This window comes from Pleurodeles waltl, chromosome 5 (assembly GCF_031143425.1).
Source record: "Pleurodeles waltl isolate 20211129_DDA chromosome 5, aPleWal1.hap1.20221129, whole genome shotgun sequence".
In the NCBI taxonomy this organism is placed as follows: domain Eukaryota; kingdom Metazoa; phylum Chordata; class Amphibia; order Caudata; family Salamandridae; genus Pleurodeles; species Pleurodeles waltl.
This window is the reverse complement of record NC_090444.1, coordinates 288,551,724-288,573,065: the sequence shown is the minus strand read 5'-3', so window position 1 is coordinate 288,573,065 and position 21,342 is coordinate 288,551,724. Positions and strand designations below refer to the sequence as shown.

The window sequence follows — 21,342 nt, the reverse complement described above, 5'->3', positions numbered from 1 at the left end:
ACCTGGCACTGGCAGGTTGCCGACAGCTTACAGACTGGCATTGCCACCTTTCTTGTGACACCAGACCAGTATTACGATCAACGCTACCGTCCAGGTATGTTCCTGTTTTTCACCAGCCTTTGCGTGGTGGTGAAACCCCCATGCAAAGGTTGGTGGTGATGTGGTGTGGTGTGTCCCTGGGTGCCCCTGCACAGCCCATGCAGTTGGCATGGGCTGTGCAGGGGTCCCCATGCCCAGCCCCTTTGCGCTTTCCACTGCCTGAATTACAGGGCTAAGAGCAGTGTGTCCTGTCACACCCAATGCACCCCAAGACTGGCACTGACTTTATTTGATCCATCAACAATGTAGTAACTGCCCCACAGAGCTGCCATGAGCAGACAGATTTCCCCCACCATCCCAGTGTGTAACTCATACTGCCAACCGCAAAGGGTACATTGCACGAGCAGTCTTACCAACACCAGACTTGCCCATGCACCATTCCCCGCCCGTCAATGTGAAATTGTACACCATGATGTTCACAGACATACGCCATGTGTTGTGTTTGTGTAGTTATTTCCCCATTCCTATGTGTCTCACATGGTTGTGTCAGAGTAGTTGTGGGCTCAACCTGTATTTGTTGTGACCTACAGATTGTATGTGGCTCCACACTACACTAGTTTAGTTACACTGGGTAGTGGCATGTTTCCTGTGACACAGGACCACCCTGCTATTCCCCCAGCGCCTGCCCAGATTACTTTTCCCTGCACCCAGAGAGGCATCCTCACTGCTTGATGGAGCAGTGGCTGCCTTATGAAGATGTGTTGTTTATGTGTGGGGGATGGTGGGGCTTCCGTCACATGTCTGGGTAATGATGGGAAAGGTTGCAATGAATTGTGTACTGTAAAATGCAACACATGTGTTTTGGCAGTGAGACACAGCAGTTGCAAGGTGTTTCTGCAAGGGACACCACCATGACGTAACCCCAGGAATGGTATTGACTGACTTCCTAGTCTCTGATGTCTTAGTCGTGTTGGTAGGGTTTATTTGAATATACACAAGGTATGTTGTGATTACACAACCAGAGGCACAGTAATTAGACATGCCTTCCATCCTATGTGCTGCATATGTACATGTACGGATGCAGCCCTGGTGATTAACATATGTCCAGGTTGTGTATATGTTGTTGTGCATGGCACTACCACGGTGTATGTACATGTGTTGCTTACGTTTGAATGGTGCAACTTGATTCATGTGCAATGCGTCCCTCTGTGCTCCTTTGACATGCATTGAGTGTGTCCTGTGTGCCTCCCCCTTCTTGCACATGACAATTTTGCATTGATTTCCCCAATGCAACTTACCCTGCATTTGTGGTGGTTCCTGGTAATCTGAGTTGTCCTGTCCTGTGATTCCAGTGACCAGTTCCTCCGGGATGACCACTGCAACTATCTCCTTCATCTCGTCCAGGTCCTCTTGTTGTGCTGGACTTCCACCTCCAGTTTGCAGTGCTGCCTTCCTGTTCCTTGCCATTTTCTCCTTTGTCCTTCACTTGCAATCATGCCAGCATTTCTTGCACTCAGTTACGGTTCTCTTCACCTCTGTCACACTGTTGATCTTGTCAACTATCTGCTGCCAGATTGCCTCTCTCCTGCCAGTTAGCAATTTGGAGGTGATGAAGAATTGCCGTTGGTGCTCCGTCACCTCTCTCACAAGTATTTCATGCTCCTCCACACTAAAACGACACTTGCGCTTTTTCTTCTCTCTCCCCTGGGACTTGTGAGTGTCCTCCTGGCTGGTTTCTGGTTGAATGGGGTCACCCTTGGGTCTCTCCTGGCTTTCTGGGTCAATTGTGCCTCTCCTTTGAAATGTTTATTGTATGCATTTGCACAGTTTTGCGTCAAAAAGTATAAATCTGGCCCTAACTTTAATAAGTACACAGAAAGAACTTGTTGGTTTCCATCAAAAATGTTACATTTAAAAAAATGCCTTGAAAGGGCCATTCTGATTCTTCACTGGAGTAGGGGCATTCTCCATTGTTGTTCTGAGTTCATGGGCAAGATAGTAAAGGGAGATCAGTTAGAACATTGCAGGCCACCTCAAAACAAGATTTGTCCCTCTGTATTGCTCCTGAATAAGGAAATTAACAGATTGGCAAGGCTACAGTTTATCATATTTTCAAAGGAAAGGCGTAGAATGATTTCACTTTTAAAGAAGAGAAGAGGGGAGTTGAAGGCAGGCTTAAGAAAGGAGGTGGTCGAGCGGAAATGGATTGATTTGAGAGAAACCGCTCTCTCAAATTTCTTTCGCAAATATAGGGCAATTGTTTCTGAGTGTTGAGGATCTTGTAAGTCCTCCTTCGTCCCTCCCTTAGCTGAGGCAACGTGAAGGGGTTATATTCTCTCCCTGTATGCAGAAGAATTGTAATATTGATTCTAGAGATATGGGGCCAGATGTATGAAAGCATTTTGCATTCGCAAACGGTGCGAATGCCCGTTTGCGAATGCAAAATGCCAGTTCAGAATGTATGAAATACATTCTTAACGCAATTTTAAGGAATCGCTAAGATAGCGATCCTTAAAATTGTGACCCTGTTTAGAATTAGAAATCGCAAATAAGGATTCCTTAATTGCGATTTCTTAGCACATGTATGAAGCAATTCCTAAATGCGATTTTGGCATTTAGGAAAAGCTAATTACCATCAAGTTGTACTTGGTGGTAACCATGTGCAAAATTTAAAAATGCATTTAACATGCATTTTTAAATTGTACATGTAAAGCACACATGCCCTTTTGGCATGTGTGCACCTTACATGTCTCTCCAAGAAATGTTGGGGTGCAGCAGAGGGGGCCTTAGCCCCCCAGCACCCTGGGGTTTTGCACTTCCAAAATTGCGATTTCTGGTTCAGAAATCGCAATTTTGGAAATTCTAAAAATTTGCAGATATGGGCCAACAGGCCCATAGCTGCGAATGGGGCTGGTATTGCAATTTGCGATTCGGTAATAGCATTTGAGATTTTTAAGAAACCGCTATTACCGAATCGCAAATGTGATACATGGCACTTTGCGAGTCGTAAATAGCGATTTCTTAAAAATCGCTATTTCCGAATCACAAAGGGCTGTGATGATACATCTGGCCCATGGTTTCCACGTCTGAACAAAATGCTGGCATAGATTGCTATGGTCCCCCTTCAGTAGCCGAGACTGAGGTCTTTATCAGGGACCTATGACCCTTAGGTGCCATGGGCCCCGATGAGGTGCCAATCTCAGTGATTAAGCAGGAACCATTGCTTTGGGCAAATATACTATATCCTGTGTTCTATTACTGTTATCTAAATGACGTAGTGCTGTCATCATGGGTTAGGAGTGTAATAATTCCCTTATAAAAGAAGGGAGATAGATCTTCCCCTGCAAATCAAATTGACCTATTTGACGCTGTTGGTAAGGTCTTTGCAAAAAGTGTGTTAAAGCATCTTAAAACTTGGGCAGAAAGTAATCTGATCCTCCCGTTAGAACAGTCTAGTTTCAGAAAGGGTCATAATACTCTAGATAACATCTCAGCATTACAGGTAATAAATGAAAAACATGTAACGATTAGGGGAGGTGCTGTTTATGCTGCATTTATAGCTATTTCAACAGCCTTTGATAAGGTGGATCATTTGATTCTGTGTGAGAAGCTATCCAACCTAGGCGTCCCTGCTAATTTTGATATCTGATTAAATCTTTGCACTCCTCCAGATGGTGCAAAGTACTGACAGGTGGTGTTCGGGGTCTGTCATCCGAAATCCTAATAAAAATGGATTAAAGCAAGGGGATCTTCTGGCCCCATTATTATTTTCATTATATATTTAAGATCTGTCTACTGCCATAGCAAAAAGTTATGGTTTCGCGCCAAGTATTGATAGACATTCAGTGATTTGTTTACTGTATGCAGATGACTTTGTGGTCATTGATCGTACTCTGAAAGGGCTGAATAATTGTTTGGAAGCCCTTAGTGACTACGTTGATCAACAGTATTTGAAGATAAATGTTACAAAATCACAAGTGGTATGTTTTTCCAGGAAAAACCCGTAAAGAAGTAAAATTCTCATGGTGCATGGGCTCTCAGAAGTTAGAACGAGTAAAGTCCAATTGTTTTTTGGGAAAATCAAGTTTAGCTCCCTTAGTGATTCTGAGCAAATATCAAATAATATTGCTCTCAAGCATCGGGTTAGGTACATTTTGCTCACATCCTTACAATCTATCAAGCGAAGATTCCTGCTACTCTGCTATATGCAATATAACTTATAAATGTAGCAGATTGGAGTCTTCTAGACAAAATTTAAGGGGAAATTTTAAGACATCTGGGCTCATATTTATACTTTTTTAGCACCACATTTGCTCCGCTTTTTGACGCGGAAGCAGCGCAAACGTACAAAATACAATTGTATTTTGTACGTTTGCGCTGCTTTTGTGTAAAAAAATGATGCAAATGCAGCGCTAAAAAGGTATAAATATGGGCCCTGGTTTCTAGTAATACTCTAACATCCGCTGCGACCTTAAGACTAGAGCTTGGTATTAGGAGCACCTTTGTTCAAGGTTCTAATCCGGAGAGCTATTTGTTTATTTCACAGTGATGAATCGTCATTAAGGCATCTCATTTATAAAGATATTTTTGTCACTTTGAGAGAAAAAGTACAGTTGTTTTGCCAAATTTAAAACATGCTTTAGAATTGTTGGAATAAGATTTTGCTACAATTCGGGCTTTATCACCCCTTCAGCTGAAAATGTGTTTAAAGGATATTACATGGTGTAAAAGCTTACAGTTAGACTTAGAGCCTTGCAGCCGAAAGAGGAGATTTGATATTTCAATTTATTCTGTCATTTTAAGAAAACCACAACCTTATTGATCTTGGAATCTTCCCCATAGGGTGAGGCACTTGTGTATTTTAATAAGATTGAATATACTACCGTTAAAAGATGTAACTCACAAATGGTAAGGCTCTTCGGAGGTTTGTGACTGGTGTCAAACTGATGTGCAAGATCTAAAGCACTTTTTAAGAGAGTGTCCAAGTTTTCTGACACTGAGGAAACAATGGATGAAACCCCTTTTTATTAAATTTATGGTAGGTTCGTTAAAAGAAGCTCTTGATTTACTGTCTAATCCCCCAAATAAAATGTTCTGTTTTCAGATTTTTTAATTATTTAAGGGACTTTTAAATCTATATTGATGGTTTTATATAGTAAGAGTGTGCCTTGCACTTTATTCATAATTAATTAGTCTTGTAGATTGTATTTTGATGCACTTTACTTGTATTATTCAAATGTTAGTACAATGATTACGGTGTCTTTGCTTCTTTGATATATTCTGTTTTGTTTATGTGGAACTCCTAGGTGTTCCGAATCATTAAGTAAATAAACTTGAAACTTGAACTTGACTTGGTCTTCTCTCCACCACAGGGGGCAGCTCTTTATTCTGTTGCCACTGTTGAAAGGTCTGCCTGCTCCTATCAGTGAGAAGGAGGCTCAAGGGCTTAGGAAGGACCCGAGTTCCATCAACAGTGTGATAGAAGCCATGCATCCAGGAGAACCCGTAGTGTGAGCAGCTAAGCACTTGCTATAGCACTTAGGCCCATATTTATACTTTTTGACGCAAACCAGCGCCGGCGCTGGTTTGCGTAAATATTTTTACCGCCGGCTAACGCCATTACGATGCACCAGGCGGGCACCTTATTTATGGATTGACGTTAGCCGCCACTGCGGGCTGGTCAGAGTAAAAAAAAAAAGAGTAAAAATTACTCTAACCAGGCAGTGCCGACGTAGGGAAAAATGGGGGTTGTGCGTCAAAAAATGGTTAGAGTACAAAATCATGGCTCTAACCGGACTTGCGCCATTTTTTGACGCACAACCCCCATTGAAATGACTCCTGTCTTAGCAAAGACTGGAGTCAAGCCCCCTTGCCCACTGTGCCCTGGGCATGGCCATTGGGCACAGTAGCATATAGGGGGGCCCAAGTTAAGCCCCCCTATGCCACTTTAAAAAAGTAAAAAATTAAAAAATTTTACTTAACTCTACTTACCTGAGATGGGTCCCCCCATCCATGGGTGTCCTCCAGGGGTGGGTGAGGGTGGCAAGGGGTGTCCCTGGGGGCAGGGAAGGGCACATTTGGACGGCTTCCATGGTCAGAGACCATGGAAGTGAGCCCACGGGCCCCTTAACACCTGCCCTCACCCAGGCATTAAAAACGGCGCACATCAGGCTCTGTGCCATTTTTTAAGGCCCGCCCCCTCCTGTGCGTCAAAATGATGTGGGAGTATAAATAAGGCGCACAGGTCTTAAAGTCATTTTTTGGATGGGAACGCCTACCTTGCATGTCATTAACACCAGACGGTTTACCGCATCCAGAAAATGACGCACACTGAGGTATTTTAACGTTTGCGGGGTCGGGCGTCATAAATATGGTGTTAGGCAAACAGAGTGTAAATATGCCCCTTAATCTGCAGGAGGCAGCAGCTTAATGTCCACTCTGGTCAGATACGTCATTATGTGGGTAGCATGGTGACACTTCCCTGCTACTGCTGCTGTGAACCAAATAGCCCAGTAAGGTTGTAAGTTTGTCAGATGCTATGTTCTGAGGGGAGATTTGGAGGATCCTTGAAGATAAGGTTGTGTTTATACTGAACCTGGGTTGTTGAAATTCAGATGGTTAGCATTCAAGATGAGGGCCACTTATTTGTGACCCTCTGAGTGTTCACACACACACATGCATGCACGCATGTGTCTTTGTGTGTGAGACACATCACTTTAGCTGACATAAGTTTTTTTTTTTTAATCTGCCACTCACACCTTTTGTTTTACCTTTCATTTTCTTCACCATCACAACTGTGCTCATAACATGCCCTGATGGCTCAGTGCCCTCCACCAGTGGCCTTCTCTGGCACAGACCGAGAGACAGCAGCAGGCAGGGCGAGAGAGATTAACTGCACAGTCTCATCTTGTTGGACACTTGGCTCATTGAGCCGATCTGGTTAGAGCAACTTTAGCTGATACACATCAAACTGTCTTGTTTGTCCCCTGCTAGTTCGGGAAATCGCAGACAGCACAATCACCAGAGGTGGTTGCTACGGTTGGTGTGTGCACATGTCCAGGCCGCCCACCAGCTCTGCATGACAACAGATCACCACATTGTAGATAGACAACAAAAGGTTCAGTAAGTGGCAAACACGGCTAGACTTGGAGTATCATTGTCCCTGACCAGCTGCAGTATCGGCACAAGCTGAGGCTGATGGGCAGTGCTGCTACCACAGACATTGTCAGGTTAGGAAAAAAGTGGTGTTTTTATTAGCCAGGGAATGTCTTTCTCAGACGCAAGGTGGGTGACTGTAAACTTGCTGCAGAATATATTTACCCACACCCTGCGCCCCAATTCCACGTGTCTTCTTCATTACCTAAAATACTTCATCTTGCCGGATCAACGACTCTATATTTACTCACAAGAACGCATGCACCCGTATTTTTTCCACAGGGTATACATTGCTTCTACCTCTCCCCAGGGAAAGGCAAATAGTGTCACCGTTCCATTCCACCCTGAACAAAGCAACGTAGAGCAGCTTTTCACTGTGCACAAGTCAACATTATTGGTTTTGTCAATGGTTGTTTTTATTTGCATAATAATTCCTAGTGGTATTTTTCATTTAGGACAACTTTAAAACGTCCTGCAGCACACCTTAGTACTCTTTTATCTTTGTTAACTCGTAGAATGTTCGTTGTTTATTTAGAAGCATATTTTGTCTGAAAGCAAATTAGCGTTGTCCAGTGGAAGGCCTGTTACTCTCACACGTTTATGTAAACAAAAATACTGCGGGGAAGGAATTCGTTGTTTGCGAATTAGCTATGGTCCACTGAAGACAAGACAATGAATATATCTGAATAGTCTACTATGAGTTTAGGATTTAATTATCTAATTGTTAATTTCCAGGGAAGACAAGCAGGATAAGGTATAAGACAAGCAACCACTAATCATTGTATAGCATTACTAGAATAACACCCTGAGGGATAGTAGATGATTTCTATGTAGGCCAAATGTTATCATATTAGTGAAAAAAAAACCTTAAAGATATTGTACTATGTTAGAATGCCTTCCGAAATTAACTGATGTTTGTTTTGTTAGGAAACTCCATTTCCTGGTACGTACAATGTGCGAGATTTTATCCAGGAAGCTGAATTGAATCCAGTGCGGAAGACCTACAATTTTAAAGGGGAAGGCAGAAAGAAATGCCCTAACGTGGGAAGGAGTGGAAAATATTTGCTACCTGGTTGTTACAATGTAATTGAATCCATCCAAATTATAGACAAGAGGCCAAGCACCTACTCATTCAAAAACACACCAAGAAGCAGCATCTTGTTAGGAGTGAGAGATAAGGTATGTTTTTTATTTATTTCGTATCAACACACAAAGGTACATTTATATAGCGCACAAAGTGAGCTGAATTATCTCTAGGCATGTTACGTTTTATGGATCCCAAAAGGTAATGGACTGAAGGTGCACCTATCATTCATTCCCATCCCATCTCAGGACGGAGGAGAAGTAACAAAGCCAAGTTGTGTCACCTGCGAATAGGGTGTATGGGTGAAAAATGGAGGTGGCCTGTAGGTGGAAGAAGGAGTTGACAAACCGCACAAGAGTAGATAAGGGTGGCTCGCGGGAAGGAAGTGAGGGTGACATCTTGTGGGTTATCTGAAGGGAGAGAGGGACCAGCGAGAGTAACCTCTGGGTTTGGAGACAGGCAGGCAAGGAAGATGGTGGCCAGAGAAAGAGACAGTAAAAGCAACCCGCAAGAGAAGAGGGTGAAGGGGAATTAGTTCTGTTGGGAAGTGGGACGTTTTAGGGGTGACTTGCTTGTTTTTACAAGTGCTGGATAGCTAGCATTAGGCCGCCATGTGCCCCATACATCTTGGCACTCAGGTTTTCCCTTCTACTCATAACTTGACATAAAAGTAGAACCTTGCTGTTTTGTTGGTACATATGGTGTATTTGTACAGTGCAAATCTTGCCAAATGGCAGTAGTGTGCTGTACAGGATCAAAGGCTATGATACAATCAGTCAATGATTGGAGGGGAAGCTGGGCTCTGAGAGTGAAGGTGGACTGCTACTTTGCCATGGTGTAGTATCCTTTATAGAACTGTGTCCTCAGCTAATTTCTAAATTGGAGAAGTACTAGGAAATCCACAATGGATAATGGGATATTGTTCCAGATCCTGTCTCCATAAGTGGAGAAGGCGTATTGCCTCACTTGTTTCTGTTCTGCAGCTCTTTATGTTCAGTTTGTTGGAGTCTAGGACCAGACTTGAAACCAAAATCAGCCCTTGCAAAGATGCTCAAGTCAGCCCCACAGGAGGTTTCCACTAGAATGGTTATGTAGGGACATAGGTCATAGCAGCCCATGCTACTCTGGAAGTGACCCCCTACCCTCCAGTCTACAGGAGAAATGCCAGAGTGGCAGAATGCCCAGTACGGTCATGATGATTACCTGTCTGTTGGTGTGCGAAGAGCTTGTCAGCCAGATAGGAGGAGATACAAGACTTGATGGCTTTACTAGATGATGTAGCTAGTTTGTGAGATGGTGTGGGCTGACAATGGAAGTTGAACTGCCCCATTGTTGTTACGAAGGACTCCTAATGCCATTTGCTATTGCAAGTGTTGGCACAGAGCAGGGAGCATAGGTATAGTGTGCCTGCTTACTTTTGCTTCTTTTGCACACACATACATTATATGGTGAACTGCAAAAGATTTGTGAGTGGCATGTGTGCCAACATTACCAAATGGGGCTTGCTGGCTGCCCATGCACCCATCTGCTTTGATAGATACAGATGTGGGGTGATGGTGCTCTAAAAAGGGGAGAGTAACAGGAGTTCTAAGGAGGAGCAATGTTGTTCTAAAAAAAGATGATCTCAAATATAAGTTGGCATCCCTCTGTGGATACCTCAAATATAGCTCATTGATCTTAACTTGGAATATCTCCAAGCTACAACTAGAAATTCTATGAGTATGATGGCTGCTCCTTGGATACTATAAAAGACTTTGGGCCGCATTATGACTTTGGTGGTCCTAAAATCAGACTGCTAAAGCTGTGGGGAGGATGCCATCGTCATACCGGTGGCATCCCCCCCATGCGTATTACAATGTTTCTGCCAGGCTGACTGGCGGGAACCTTGCTGAGTTAAAGGCTTTGGCTCCTTTAAGGGAGCAGAAGCCAATACCGTAGCAAACCAGCACCATCGGAACTCTGCCAGTGGCAGTGCAGGCCCCCCCCCTATGGCCCCCAGCACTGGCTTTCCTCCAGGCTTTCCATGGCAGGGTCCCCACCATGAAAAGACTGGCAGAAAGCTGAGTTGCAAACAGCGAGGTGGCCCTGAGTTCAGTGCCACCCTGGCTGGCTGGCAACTCAGACCGCCATTAGCCCATTGGGAACAATGTTCCTGGCGGGGATGGTGGTCCCCTGGCAGGCCTGCCACCCAGGGTTGTAATGTGTCAGTCGGCCCGCCACAGTTGCAGTGGTCCGACTGTCAACGCAAGGTACCTCGTAATCAGGCCTTTAGTCTTGGTTTTAGCACCTCTGAAACACCTTGAAGTTGCATAACTTTATAAAGGAGCTGGCCTTCAGCCTTGTTCCTCTTTATGGTCATTGAACTTGTCATTGACTTGCAGTATCCCTATGATGTCCAATAGGAGGTACTTTATCCCATATATATAACATATTTGCACTCACCACCGTGTAGTTATGTTTGAGTCAGAGTTTCCATTAGACAAATGTTTTTGTGTTGCTAATGCCTTTGGCTCCCTTTGACCAATCTTCATGGAAATATACAAAAAAAAATCATGCACCTCAGATCCTCTCAAGCAGGGGCTGAGAAAAAGGGTGGTCCTAAAAGACATTTCCCATGCAGTTTCCCATATGAATTTTATACAGTGTTTTAGAAAAAACAGCTGAACATAACTACACAAAATTTAACAGAAATCTAGATCTTTACTTAGAAAGTGTGTTTTTTGTGATTTGGTGTAAATCAGTTTAGCGGTTTTGGAGAAATTGAGGCTCAAATGTTAGTGATATTTTGACAAATGGTGTCTGAATATTCTCTCATTGGCCTCTTCAAAAGGGACTACCCAATACTAATTGGCTGGTCACAACCTGAATAATATGTACTGGCAAATATTACAGGACTTAGGTCATGGTCCCTGTGTTCTGCAAATGAATTAAAAAAATATAAGAGGCAGCATCAACACACCTTGACCCCCAAAGGGCATGGGAAGAGAGATGGCCCCAAAGTAACCCCCTTCCCTGAATGGCTGGCCACAACATTGACAACATGTTATGGTGGCCATTAGTGGATTCTGAGACATGGTCCTCATTGAAATGTATTGCAATGAAAGCCTGTGTTTGAGGTTCACAAAAAGGAGTACAAATAGAAGGTGATGATAGCTTTTAGTCACAATATAAATCATTTGTTGGTGGTACCATATTAAGGGCCTTATTACGAGTGCGGAGGTCTGAGGACTTTGCAAACAGTGTGCATTCCATGGGTACTGGGGTGCTACGGTATTGGCCTCAGCTTCCTTAAAGGAGCCGAGGCCAATATTGTGAATGCGTATTACAATGTTCCCGCCGGTCAGCCCAGCGGGAATATTGTAATACACTCGGGGGGACGCCACCGCCATGGCGGAGGTGTCCTCCCTACAAGTTTGCCGGTCCTGTGGTGGGACCGCCAAACTCCTAATTAAACCCGAAGTTTAGGAATTGCAGTGTATTCTAAGGTGAATTTTTTATGTCATGGAACAATTATGTTATCTCGTGGTTTTCTCACAGAGGTTATAGGAGGTGCATAAGAAACTAAAATGAGAGCATATTGTCTGTACACTATCTTCCTCAGACATGTGAGAATAAAATCCGACACACTGAGTAAACCTTGCACTTCCAACAGCAGCAGCAGCCTGTCAGTTGATTCCCAGTGTTCTACTGTAGCCTCTCACGGTGTTCTAATGAACAACTACAGCACTAGCATATGTATATATGAAAAATGTGTTGCGCATCCAAAGCGATCTTCATTGAATCAAAGCTGTAAAACTTAAAAAAAATCCTTCAGCAATAAACAAAATTAGGAGGTTCATTTTGTCATAAAAATTATGGATAGTGTTGGAGAAAGCAAAATTAGGACACATTTTGAATGAGTTCTCAATTATCTTCCTCATCCATTTTAGTAAATTATTTTGACATGCAGACTGAAACATGTACTTTCAACACCAGAAGCAGCCTGTCAGTTAACTCCCTGGCAATCAACTGCTGCTTCACCACATTGTTCTAATGAGCAACTAGAGTATTCTGTATTTATGACAAAAGTGTGGCACACCTGAACGCCTTCTCGATTGAATCAAAGCTGCAAAGCTGAAAGCATTTCCTATAAAAGCTACTGCAGTAAATGAAGAAATGATGGTAACAAAAAAGGTTCCTAAGGTATCCACACTGGACAGACTGCAGGGACAGCAGCAGCACAGCAGACCACTCAGGGCAGGCAGTAGGGGCAGCAGCAGCTCAATAGACCATGGAGAGCATGGGGCAAGGGCACAACAACAGATAATGGAGGACAGGTGGAAGAATGGCAGGGGCAGCAAGCTAAATATGCAGGGGAGGTGAAAGAGGCAGTGGCAGAACAACCGACCACGTAGGGCAAGAGTGAGGGGGCAGGGGCATGGACTCAGACGTAGGTGGTTAGGGAGGTGGTGGGTAGAAGCATCAAGGGAAGAACAGAGGGCAAGTGGTAGGGCCATTAGCTGCTTCAAATATCACGCAGGGCAGGAGGGAGGGGGCAAGGACAGACTCAGACAATAGATGGCAGGGAAGGTGTGGCAAGGTGATAATGGAGGAATGTCCTGCGTGGGAAAGGGCAGCACAACATACCATGGAAGGCAAAGAGAAGGGGCAGAGGCCTACACACAGAGAACGAAGGAAGGGAAGAGGAGGCAAGGAGCAGGGGCAGAAAGCTGAGCAATTAGGAGAGGCTGACATGGGCAGGGGCACTCAGCTGTTCACAGATAGCTGATGGGATGATGTAGGGAACACAGATGGTGATGGAGGGCAGGTAAAAGGAAGGCATGGGCAGCAATCTGACCACAGCAGGTAGACCTGCAAGGGAAAAGTCAGAAAAATGGACCATGGAGGTCAGGAGAGAGCAGCAGGGCCATTCACATGGGGAATGGAGATCAGGGGGTAGGGCATGGAGAGACGTAGCGAGCTGACCACAGAGAGCAGGCCAGAACGGACAGGGGAAGCACAATGGACCACAGAGGGCAGGCAAGAGGGGCAGAAACATGCACTTGGAGCACACGGAGAACAGAGGGTAGATGGGAGGGGGGCAGAGGCAGCAAGCTGAACGTGGAGGGAAGGAGGAAGGGAAAGTGGCCTGCACACAGAGAATAAACTTCAGGGAGGAAAAGGGCAGAGGGCAAGGACAGCAAGCTAACCACCTAGGGCAAGCAGGCATTGGCCTGTTATAAAATGAAAATGTATTTTTATAACTAGAAAGAAATTGCAGTTTTGAAATGCAATATATTTTAATTTTATATTAGTTTTAATTTTAAAATATCTTTTTTAAATCACTACCAACCCATATTCCCAAGATACCTCACAATATACCCCACAATCAATGTTACATTTTAAATGAATCATCTATTTGGCATATTTTTGAAAAAGTGTAAACATTTAACATGTTAAATACAATAGTAAGTTAAAAATGAATATAACATTGCCACCATTAATAGATTAATCATTGACAAAATAATTAATTTAAAATATTAAAGCTAAAACATATTACAATTAAAAAGCACCCACCCAATAAACCCTGTCACCCAAAAATAAAAAGTGAATAATTGCAAAATTTTGAAACTTTTAAACAAATAAATAACAAAAATGAACGTACACTTTAAAAATAACACTACCCTCCTAAACCCCAGTACACCTCACAACCCATAAAAAAGTAAGAAATTAATTCTCTATAGAATAAATAGACACATACTTTTTATAATTAAAAAAAATAAACATAAAAATTTGTTACAAAGAGGTGTGGCTAGCACTTGCCGAGATGACTGCCTGAGACAAGAGATCCGGCAGAGGGTGGAAACTTTTGTGATTTCTCAGCAGAATCGTTGAACCCCTGACCAATAAATAGAAATGCCTATGCATCAGAAAATGGCCTCAACCCACAATTGGGCTCGGTGTTGCATATTGAAATCAGAATGCATCGGATCTGGATATCTTGGAGAGAAGCAATGATACCCAACTCCCCTGCTACGCCATCTTTCAATCAATGTGAGTTGCTCAACGCTTGGTGGAGCTTCATCCTATTATGCAGAGGTAACGGATTGGAAAACGGATAAGGAGACCGACAGCCACAGTGCCTGAGAATCCCATATGTAACAAACCACTCCTGAATATACTCAAGGATTATTATGTATCATTATTACTTTACATCTACAACATCAAATTAATGAGAAACAAAATAGCAACTCACACCCTAACGCAACCTACACATATTCGATAGGCTGCTCCTTTAAAGGTACACCTCATGAAACAAAATCATGGTGTTGTGACCATAATAGTAATTCCCTGTTCTCTTCTTATTGTATGTAGCCAAAAACTGACTTTGAAACACAGGCCTGTACGTCCAATGGTGGGAAGCCGATCCCTCTGATTAGAATTTCCTTAGTTCCTGCAATGTCACCCACCATATATCGGGGAAACCTCTATTTCTGCTATTCCTACTGCCAAGCCCATAACCATGATTTATTTCTGCCTGTGTGTACATATTGTGCCATAATGGTGGACAACAAGGAGAGGGACTCAAAAACTGCAAAAGACGTATAAAAACAGAAATCTGGGTTAAAAAGGACGAATCAAGATCCTCCACTACCTGACTCACTGATAAAAGGTAAACAAGATGTGGCAGCCAATGTGGAAATAATGTTAAAACACCTAAATTCACTTCACAGCCTCACACTTGAGTACTAAAACAAATACCAACACACTACAGAATGTGACCTTAGAAATTATGTTAAAGCATTGGCCAATCGGCTTGAGTAAGTGCAGTCTAGAATAAGCAAAAAACGAAGATTTTCAATCTGAGCAAAAAAAAACAAATCTCCTTATTATGTTGGAAAAAAGATTCCCTGGAAAAATATATTACAGAATTAGATGATAGAAATAGGAGTGGGTACCTAAAACAATTTCGCCTGCCAGAAAACTCAGAAGAATTCCTAATTGCATGCAGAAAATCAAAATGAATGGAATTGTGCCAAAATAGGAATATCTCAGGATGTGCTACAGCCACCATTATGAAACAGAAAGAATTTATCTTTTAAGATCTACTTTAAAATCAGGGTGCTTAACTTCCTCCTTTGCAGGACCACCTAAAAATAAATTTTGCACAATAGGAAAAACGTGAACTTCAATGAATCTGCAGATCTTGAAAATTACATTAAGACATTACAACACTTGTGCATGGTGAATTAAAATATCAATGACTTCTTGTTATCAGGTCTAAAATTACTACCAGTGGAACTATACTTCATGTCAAGACACATTCAGACAAGAAAAGTATGATTATGCAACTATCACCCTATTCCACCTGTGATGTATCTCTGCTGTTTAGTTTATAGGATTTAATCGTACAGTTAACCACTTATAACTTGTAATCCCAATGATAATGTGTGTTTCTCCTACTATGGAAGTTTAATTGTTGCTGATTGCACATAGTTCTACTTATGTTCTTGATGTAAGCTCCTTTATTCATGATACTTTTGTAACACAACACAACTACAGTGGATTTTTGTAATAATATTCATTACTATATTTGACTTCCGAAACTCCTCAGAAAGACAACTTAAACTGAAAGATTATATAATTATCATTGTCACTGATTCTGCTTGTAGGAAGTTGGCTCTGTATGTGCTATTTCAAAGTAAGGAATAGCATGCACAGAGTCCAAGGGTTCCCCTTAGAGGTAAAATAGTGGTAAAAATAGATAATACTAATGCTCTATTTTGTGGTAGTGTGGTCGAGCAGTAGGCTTATCCAAGGAGTAGTGTTAAGCATTTGTTGTACATACACATAGACAATAAATGAGGTACACACACTCAGAGACAAATCCAGCCAATAGGTTTTTATATAGAAAAATATCTTTTCTTAGTTTATTTTCAGAACCACCGGTTCAAATTCTACATGTAATATCTCATTCGAAAGGTATTGCAGGTAAGTACTTTAGGAACTTCAAATCATAAAAATTGCATGTGTACTTTTCAAGTTATTGACAAATAGCTGTTTTAAAAGTGGACACAGTGCAATTTTCACAGTTCCTGGGGGAGGTAAGTTTTTGTTAGTTTTACCAGGTAAGTAGGACACTTACAGGGTTCAGTTCTTGGTCCAAGGTAGCCCACCGTTGGGGGTTCAGAGCAACCCCAAAGTCACCACACCAGCAGCTCAGGGCCGGTCAGGTGCAGAGTTCAAAGTGGTGCCCAAAACACATAGGCTAGAATGGAGAGAAGGGGGTGCCCCGGTTCCGGTCTGCTTGCAGGTAAGTACCCGCGTCTTCGGAGGGCAGACCAGGGGGGTTTTGTAGGGCACCGGGGGGGACACAAGTCCACACAGAAATTTCACCCTCAGCAGCGCGGGGGCGGCCGGGTGCAGTGTAGAAACAAGCGTCGGGTTCGCAATGTTAGTCTATGAGAGATCTCGGGATCTCTTCAGCGCTGCAGGCAGGCAAGGGGGGGATTCCTCGGGGAAACCTCCACTTGGGCGAGGGAGAGGGACTCCTGGGGGTCACTCCTCCAGTGAAAGTCCGGTCCTTCAGGTCCTGGGGGCTGCGGGTGCAGGGTCTCTCCCAGGCGTCGGGACTTTAGGTTCAAAGAGTCGCGGTCAGGGGAAGCCTCGGGATTCCCTCTGCAGGCGGCGCTGTGGGGGCTCAGGGGGGACAGGTTTTGGTACTCACAGTATCAGAGTAGTCCTGGGGTCCCTCCTGAGGTGTCGGATCTCCACCAGCCGAGTCGGGGTCGCCGGGTGCAGTGTTGCAAGTCTCACGCTTCTTGCGGGGAGCTTGCAGGGTTCTTTAAAGTTGCTGAAAACAAAGTTGCAGCTTTTCCTGGAGCAGGTCCGCTGTCCTCGGGAGTTTCTTGTCTTTTCGAAGCAGGGGCAGTCCTCAGAGGATGTCGAGGTCGCTGGTCCCTTTGGAAGGCGTCGCTGGAGCAGGATCTTTGGAAGGCAGGAGACAGGCCGGTGAGTTTCTGGAGCCAAGGCAGTTGTCGTCTTCTGGTCTTCCGCTGCAGGGGTTTTCAGCTGGGCAGTCCTTCTTCTTGTAGTTGCAGGAATCTAATTTTCTAGGGTTCAGGGTAGCCCTTAAATACTAAATTTAAGGGCGTGTTTAGGTCTGGGGGGTTAGTAGCCAATGGCTACTAGCCCTGAGGGTGGGTACACCCTCTTTGTGCCTCCTCCCAAGGGGAGGGGGTCACAATCCTAACCCTATTGGGGGAACCCTCCATCTGCAAGATGGAGGATTTCTAAAAGTTAGAGTCACCTCAGCTCAGGACACCTTAGGGGCTGTCCTGACTGGCCAGTGACTCCTCCTTGTTATTCTCATTATTTTCTCCGGCCTTGCCACCAAAAGTGGGGCCTGGCCGGAGGGGGCGGGCAACTCCACTAGCTGGAGTGTCCTGCTGGGTTGGCACAAAGGAGGTGAGCCTTTGAGGCTCACCGCCAGGTGTGACAATTCCTGCCTGGGAGAGGTGTTAGCATCTCCACCCAGTGCAGGCTTTGTTACTGGCCTCAGAGTGACAAAGGCACTCTCCCCATGGGGCCAGCAACATGTCTCGGTTTGTGGCAGGCTGCTAAAACTAGTCAGCCTACACAGATAGTCGGTTAAGTTTCAGGGGGCACCTCTAAGGTGCCCTCTGTGGTGTATTTTACAATAAAATGTACACTGGCATCAGTGTGCATTTATTGTGCTGAGAAGTTTGATACCAAACTTCCCAGTTTTCAGTGTAGCCATTATGGTGCTGTGGAGTTCGTGTTTGACAGACTCCCAGACCATATACTCTTATGGCTACCCTGCACTTACAATGTCTAAGGTTTTATTTAGACACTGTAGGGGTACCATGCTCATGCACTGGTACCCTCACCTATGGTATAGTGCACCCTGCCTTAGGGCTGTAAGGCCTGCTAGAGGGGTGTCTTACCTATACTGCATAGGCAGTGAGAGGCTGGCATGGCACCCTGAGGGGAGTGCCATGTCGACTTACTCGTTTTGTCCTCACTAGCACACACAAGCTGGCAAGCAGTGTGTCTGTGCTGAGTGAGAGGTCTCCAGGGTGGCATAAGACATGCTGCAGCCCTTAGAGACCTTCCTTGGCATCAGGGCCCTTGGTACTAGAAGTACCAGTTACAAGGGACTTATCTGGATGCCAGGGTCTGCCAATTGTGGATACAAAAGTACAGGTTAGGGAAAGAACACTGGTGCTGGGGCCTGGTTAGCAGGCCTCAGCACACTTTCAATTGTAAACATAGCATCAGCAAAGGCAAAAAGTCAGGGGGCAACCATGCCAAGGAGGCATTTCCTTACACAACCCCCCCCCAAACGAAAGAGGATGAGACTAACCTTTCCCAAGAGAGTCTTCATTTTCTAAGTGGAAGAACCTGGAAAGGCCATCTGCATTGGCATGGGCAGTCCCAGGTCTGTGTTCCACTATAAAGTCCATTCCCTGTAGGGAGATGGACCACCTCAACAGTTTAGGATTTTCACCTTTCATTTGCATCAGCCATTTGAGAGGTCTGTGGTCAGTTTGAACTAGGAAGTGAGTCCCAAAGAGGTATGGTCTCAGCTTCTTCAGGGACCAAACCACAGCAAAGGCCTCCCTCTCAATGGCACTCCAACGCTGCTCCCTGGGGAGTAACCTCCTGCTAATGAAAGCAACAGGCTGGTCAAGGCCATCATCATTTGTTTGGGACAAAACTGCCCCTATCCCATGTTCAGAGGCATCAGTCTGCACAATGAACTGCTTAGAATAATCTGGAGCTTTGAGAACTGGTGCTGAGCACATTGCCTGTTTCAGGGTGTCAAAGGCCTGTTGGCATTCCACAGTCCAGTTCACTTTCTTGGGCATTTTCTTGGAGGTGAGTTCAGTGAGGGCTGTCACAATGGATCCATATCCCTTCACAAACCTCCTGTAATACCCAGTCAAGCCAAGGAATGCCCTGACTTGAGTCTGGGTTTTTGGAGCTACCCAGTCCAGAATAGTCTGGATCTTGGGTTGGAGTGGCTGAACTTGGCCTCCACCTACAAGGTGTCCCAAGTAAACCACAGTTCCCTGCCCTATCTGGCATTTGGATGCCTTGATAGAGAGGCCTGCAGATTGCAGAGCCTTCAAAACCTTCCCCAGGTGGACCAGGTGATCCTGCCAGGTGGAGCTAAAGACAGCAATATCATCAAGATAAGCTGTGCTAAAGGACTCCAAGCCAGCAAGGACTTGATTCACCAACCTTTGGAAGGTGGCAGGGGCATTCTTTAAACCAAAGGGCATAACAGTAAACTGATAATGCCCATCAGGTGTGGAGAATGCTGTCTTTTCTTTTGCTCCAGGTGCCATTTTTATTTGCCAGTACCCTGCTGTCAAGTCAAAGGTACTTAGAAATTTGGCAGCACCTAATTTATCAATGAGCTCATCAGCTCTTGGAATTGGATGGGCATCTGTCTTGGTGACAGAATTGAGCCCTCTGTAGTCCACACAAAACCTCATCTCTTTCTTTCCATCTTTGGTGTGAGGTTTGGGGACTAAGACCACTGGGCTAGCCCAGGGGCTGTCAGAGCGCTCAATTACTCCCAATTCCAGCATCTTGTGGACTTCCACCTTGATGCTTTCCTTAACATGGTCAGACTGTCTGAAGATTTTGTTCTTGACAGGCATGCTGTCTCCTGTGTCCACATCATGGGTACACAGGTGTGTCTGACCAGGGGTTAGGGAGAAAAGCTCAGGAAACTGTTGTAGGACTCTCCTACAATCAGCCTGCTGTTGGCCAGAGAGGGTGTCTGAGTAGATCACTCCATCTACTGTGCCATCTTTTGGGTCTGATGACAGAAGATCAGGGAGAGGTTCACTCTCTGCCTCCTGATCCTCATCTGTTACCATCAACAGATTCACATCAGCCCTGTCATGGAAGAGCTTAAGGCGGTTCACATGGATCACCCTCTTGGGGCTCCTGCTTGTGCCCAGGTCCACCAGGTAGGTGACCTGACTCTTCCTCTCTAGCACTGGGTAAGGGCCACTCCATTTGTCCTGGAGTGCCCTGGGAGCCACAGGCTCCAGAACCCAGACTTTCTGCCCTGGTTGGAACTCAACCAGTGCAGCCTTTTGGTCATACCAAAACTTCTGGAGTTGTTGGCTGGCCTCAAGGTTTTTGGTTGCCTTTTCCATGTACTCTGCCATTCTAGAGCGAAGGCCAAGTACATAGTCCACTATGTCTTGTTTTGGCTCATGGAGAGGTCTCTCCCAGCCTTCTTTAACAAGAGCAAGTGGTCCCCTTACAGGATGGCCAAACAGAAGTTCAAAGGGTGAGAATCCTACTCCCTTCTGTGGCACCTCTCTGTAAGCGAAAAGCAGACATGGCAAGAGGACATCCCATCTCCTTTTGAGTTTTTCTGGGAGCCCCATGATCATGCCTTTTAATGTCTTGTTGAATCTCTCAACCAAGCCATTAGTTTGTGGATGGTATGGGGTAGTGAATTTATAAGTCACTCCACACTCATTCCACATGTGCTTTAGGTATGCTGACATGAAGTTGGTACCTCTGTCAGACACCACCTCCTTAGGGAAACCCACTCTGGTAAAGATACCAATGAGGGCCTTGGCTACTGCAGGGGCAGTAGTCGACCTAAGGGGAATAGCTTCAGGATACCTGGTAGCATGATCCACTACTACCAGGATATACATATTTCCTGAGGCTGTGGGAGGTTCCAGTGGACCAACTATGTCCACACCCACTCTTTCAAAGGGAACCCCCACCACTGGAAGTGGAATGAGGGGGGCCTTTGGATGCCCACCTGTCTTACCACTGGCTTGACAGGTGGGGCAGGAGAGGCAAAACTCCTTAACCATGTTGGACATATTGGGCCAGTAGAAGTGGTTGACTAACCTCTCCCACGTCTTGGTTTGTCCCAAATGTCCAGCAAGGGGAATGTCATGGGCCAATGTTAGGATGAACTCTCTGAACAGCTGAGGCACTACCACTCTCCTAGTGGCACCAGGTTTGGGGTCTCTGGCCTCAGTGTACAGGAGTCCATCTTCCCAATAGACCCTATG

The 21,342-nt window shown here is 44.7% G+C and overlaps 1 protein-coding gene across 2 annotated transcripts in view; it reads left to right on the top strand.

Moving 5' to 3' along the window:
- Positions 1–21,342, top strand: part of STPG4 (sperm-tail PG-rich repeat containing 4) — a 353,110-nt gene that overhangs the window by 130,892 nt on the left and 200,876 nt on the right. For both annotated transcript variants that reach the window (XM_069234032.1, XM_069234031.1), the window contains exon 3: positions 8,122–8,373. In XM_069234032.1, coding sequence (XP_069090133.1) covers positions 8,122–8,373 — 252 coding nt within the window. The remainder of the gene's footprint in view (positions 1–8,121; positions 8,374–21,342) is intronic.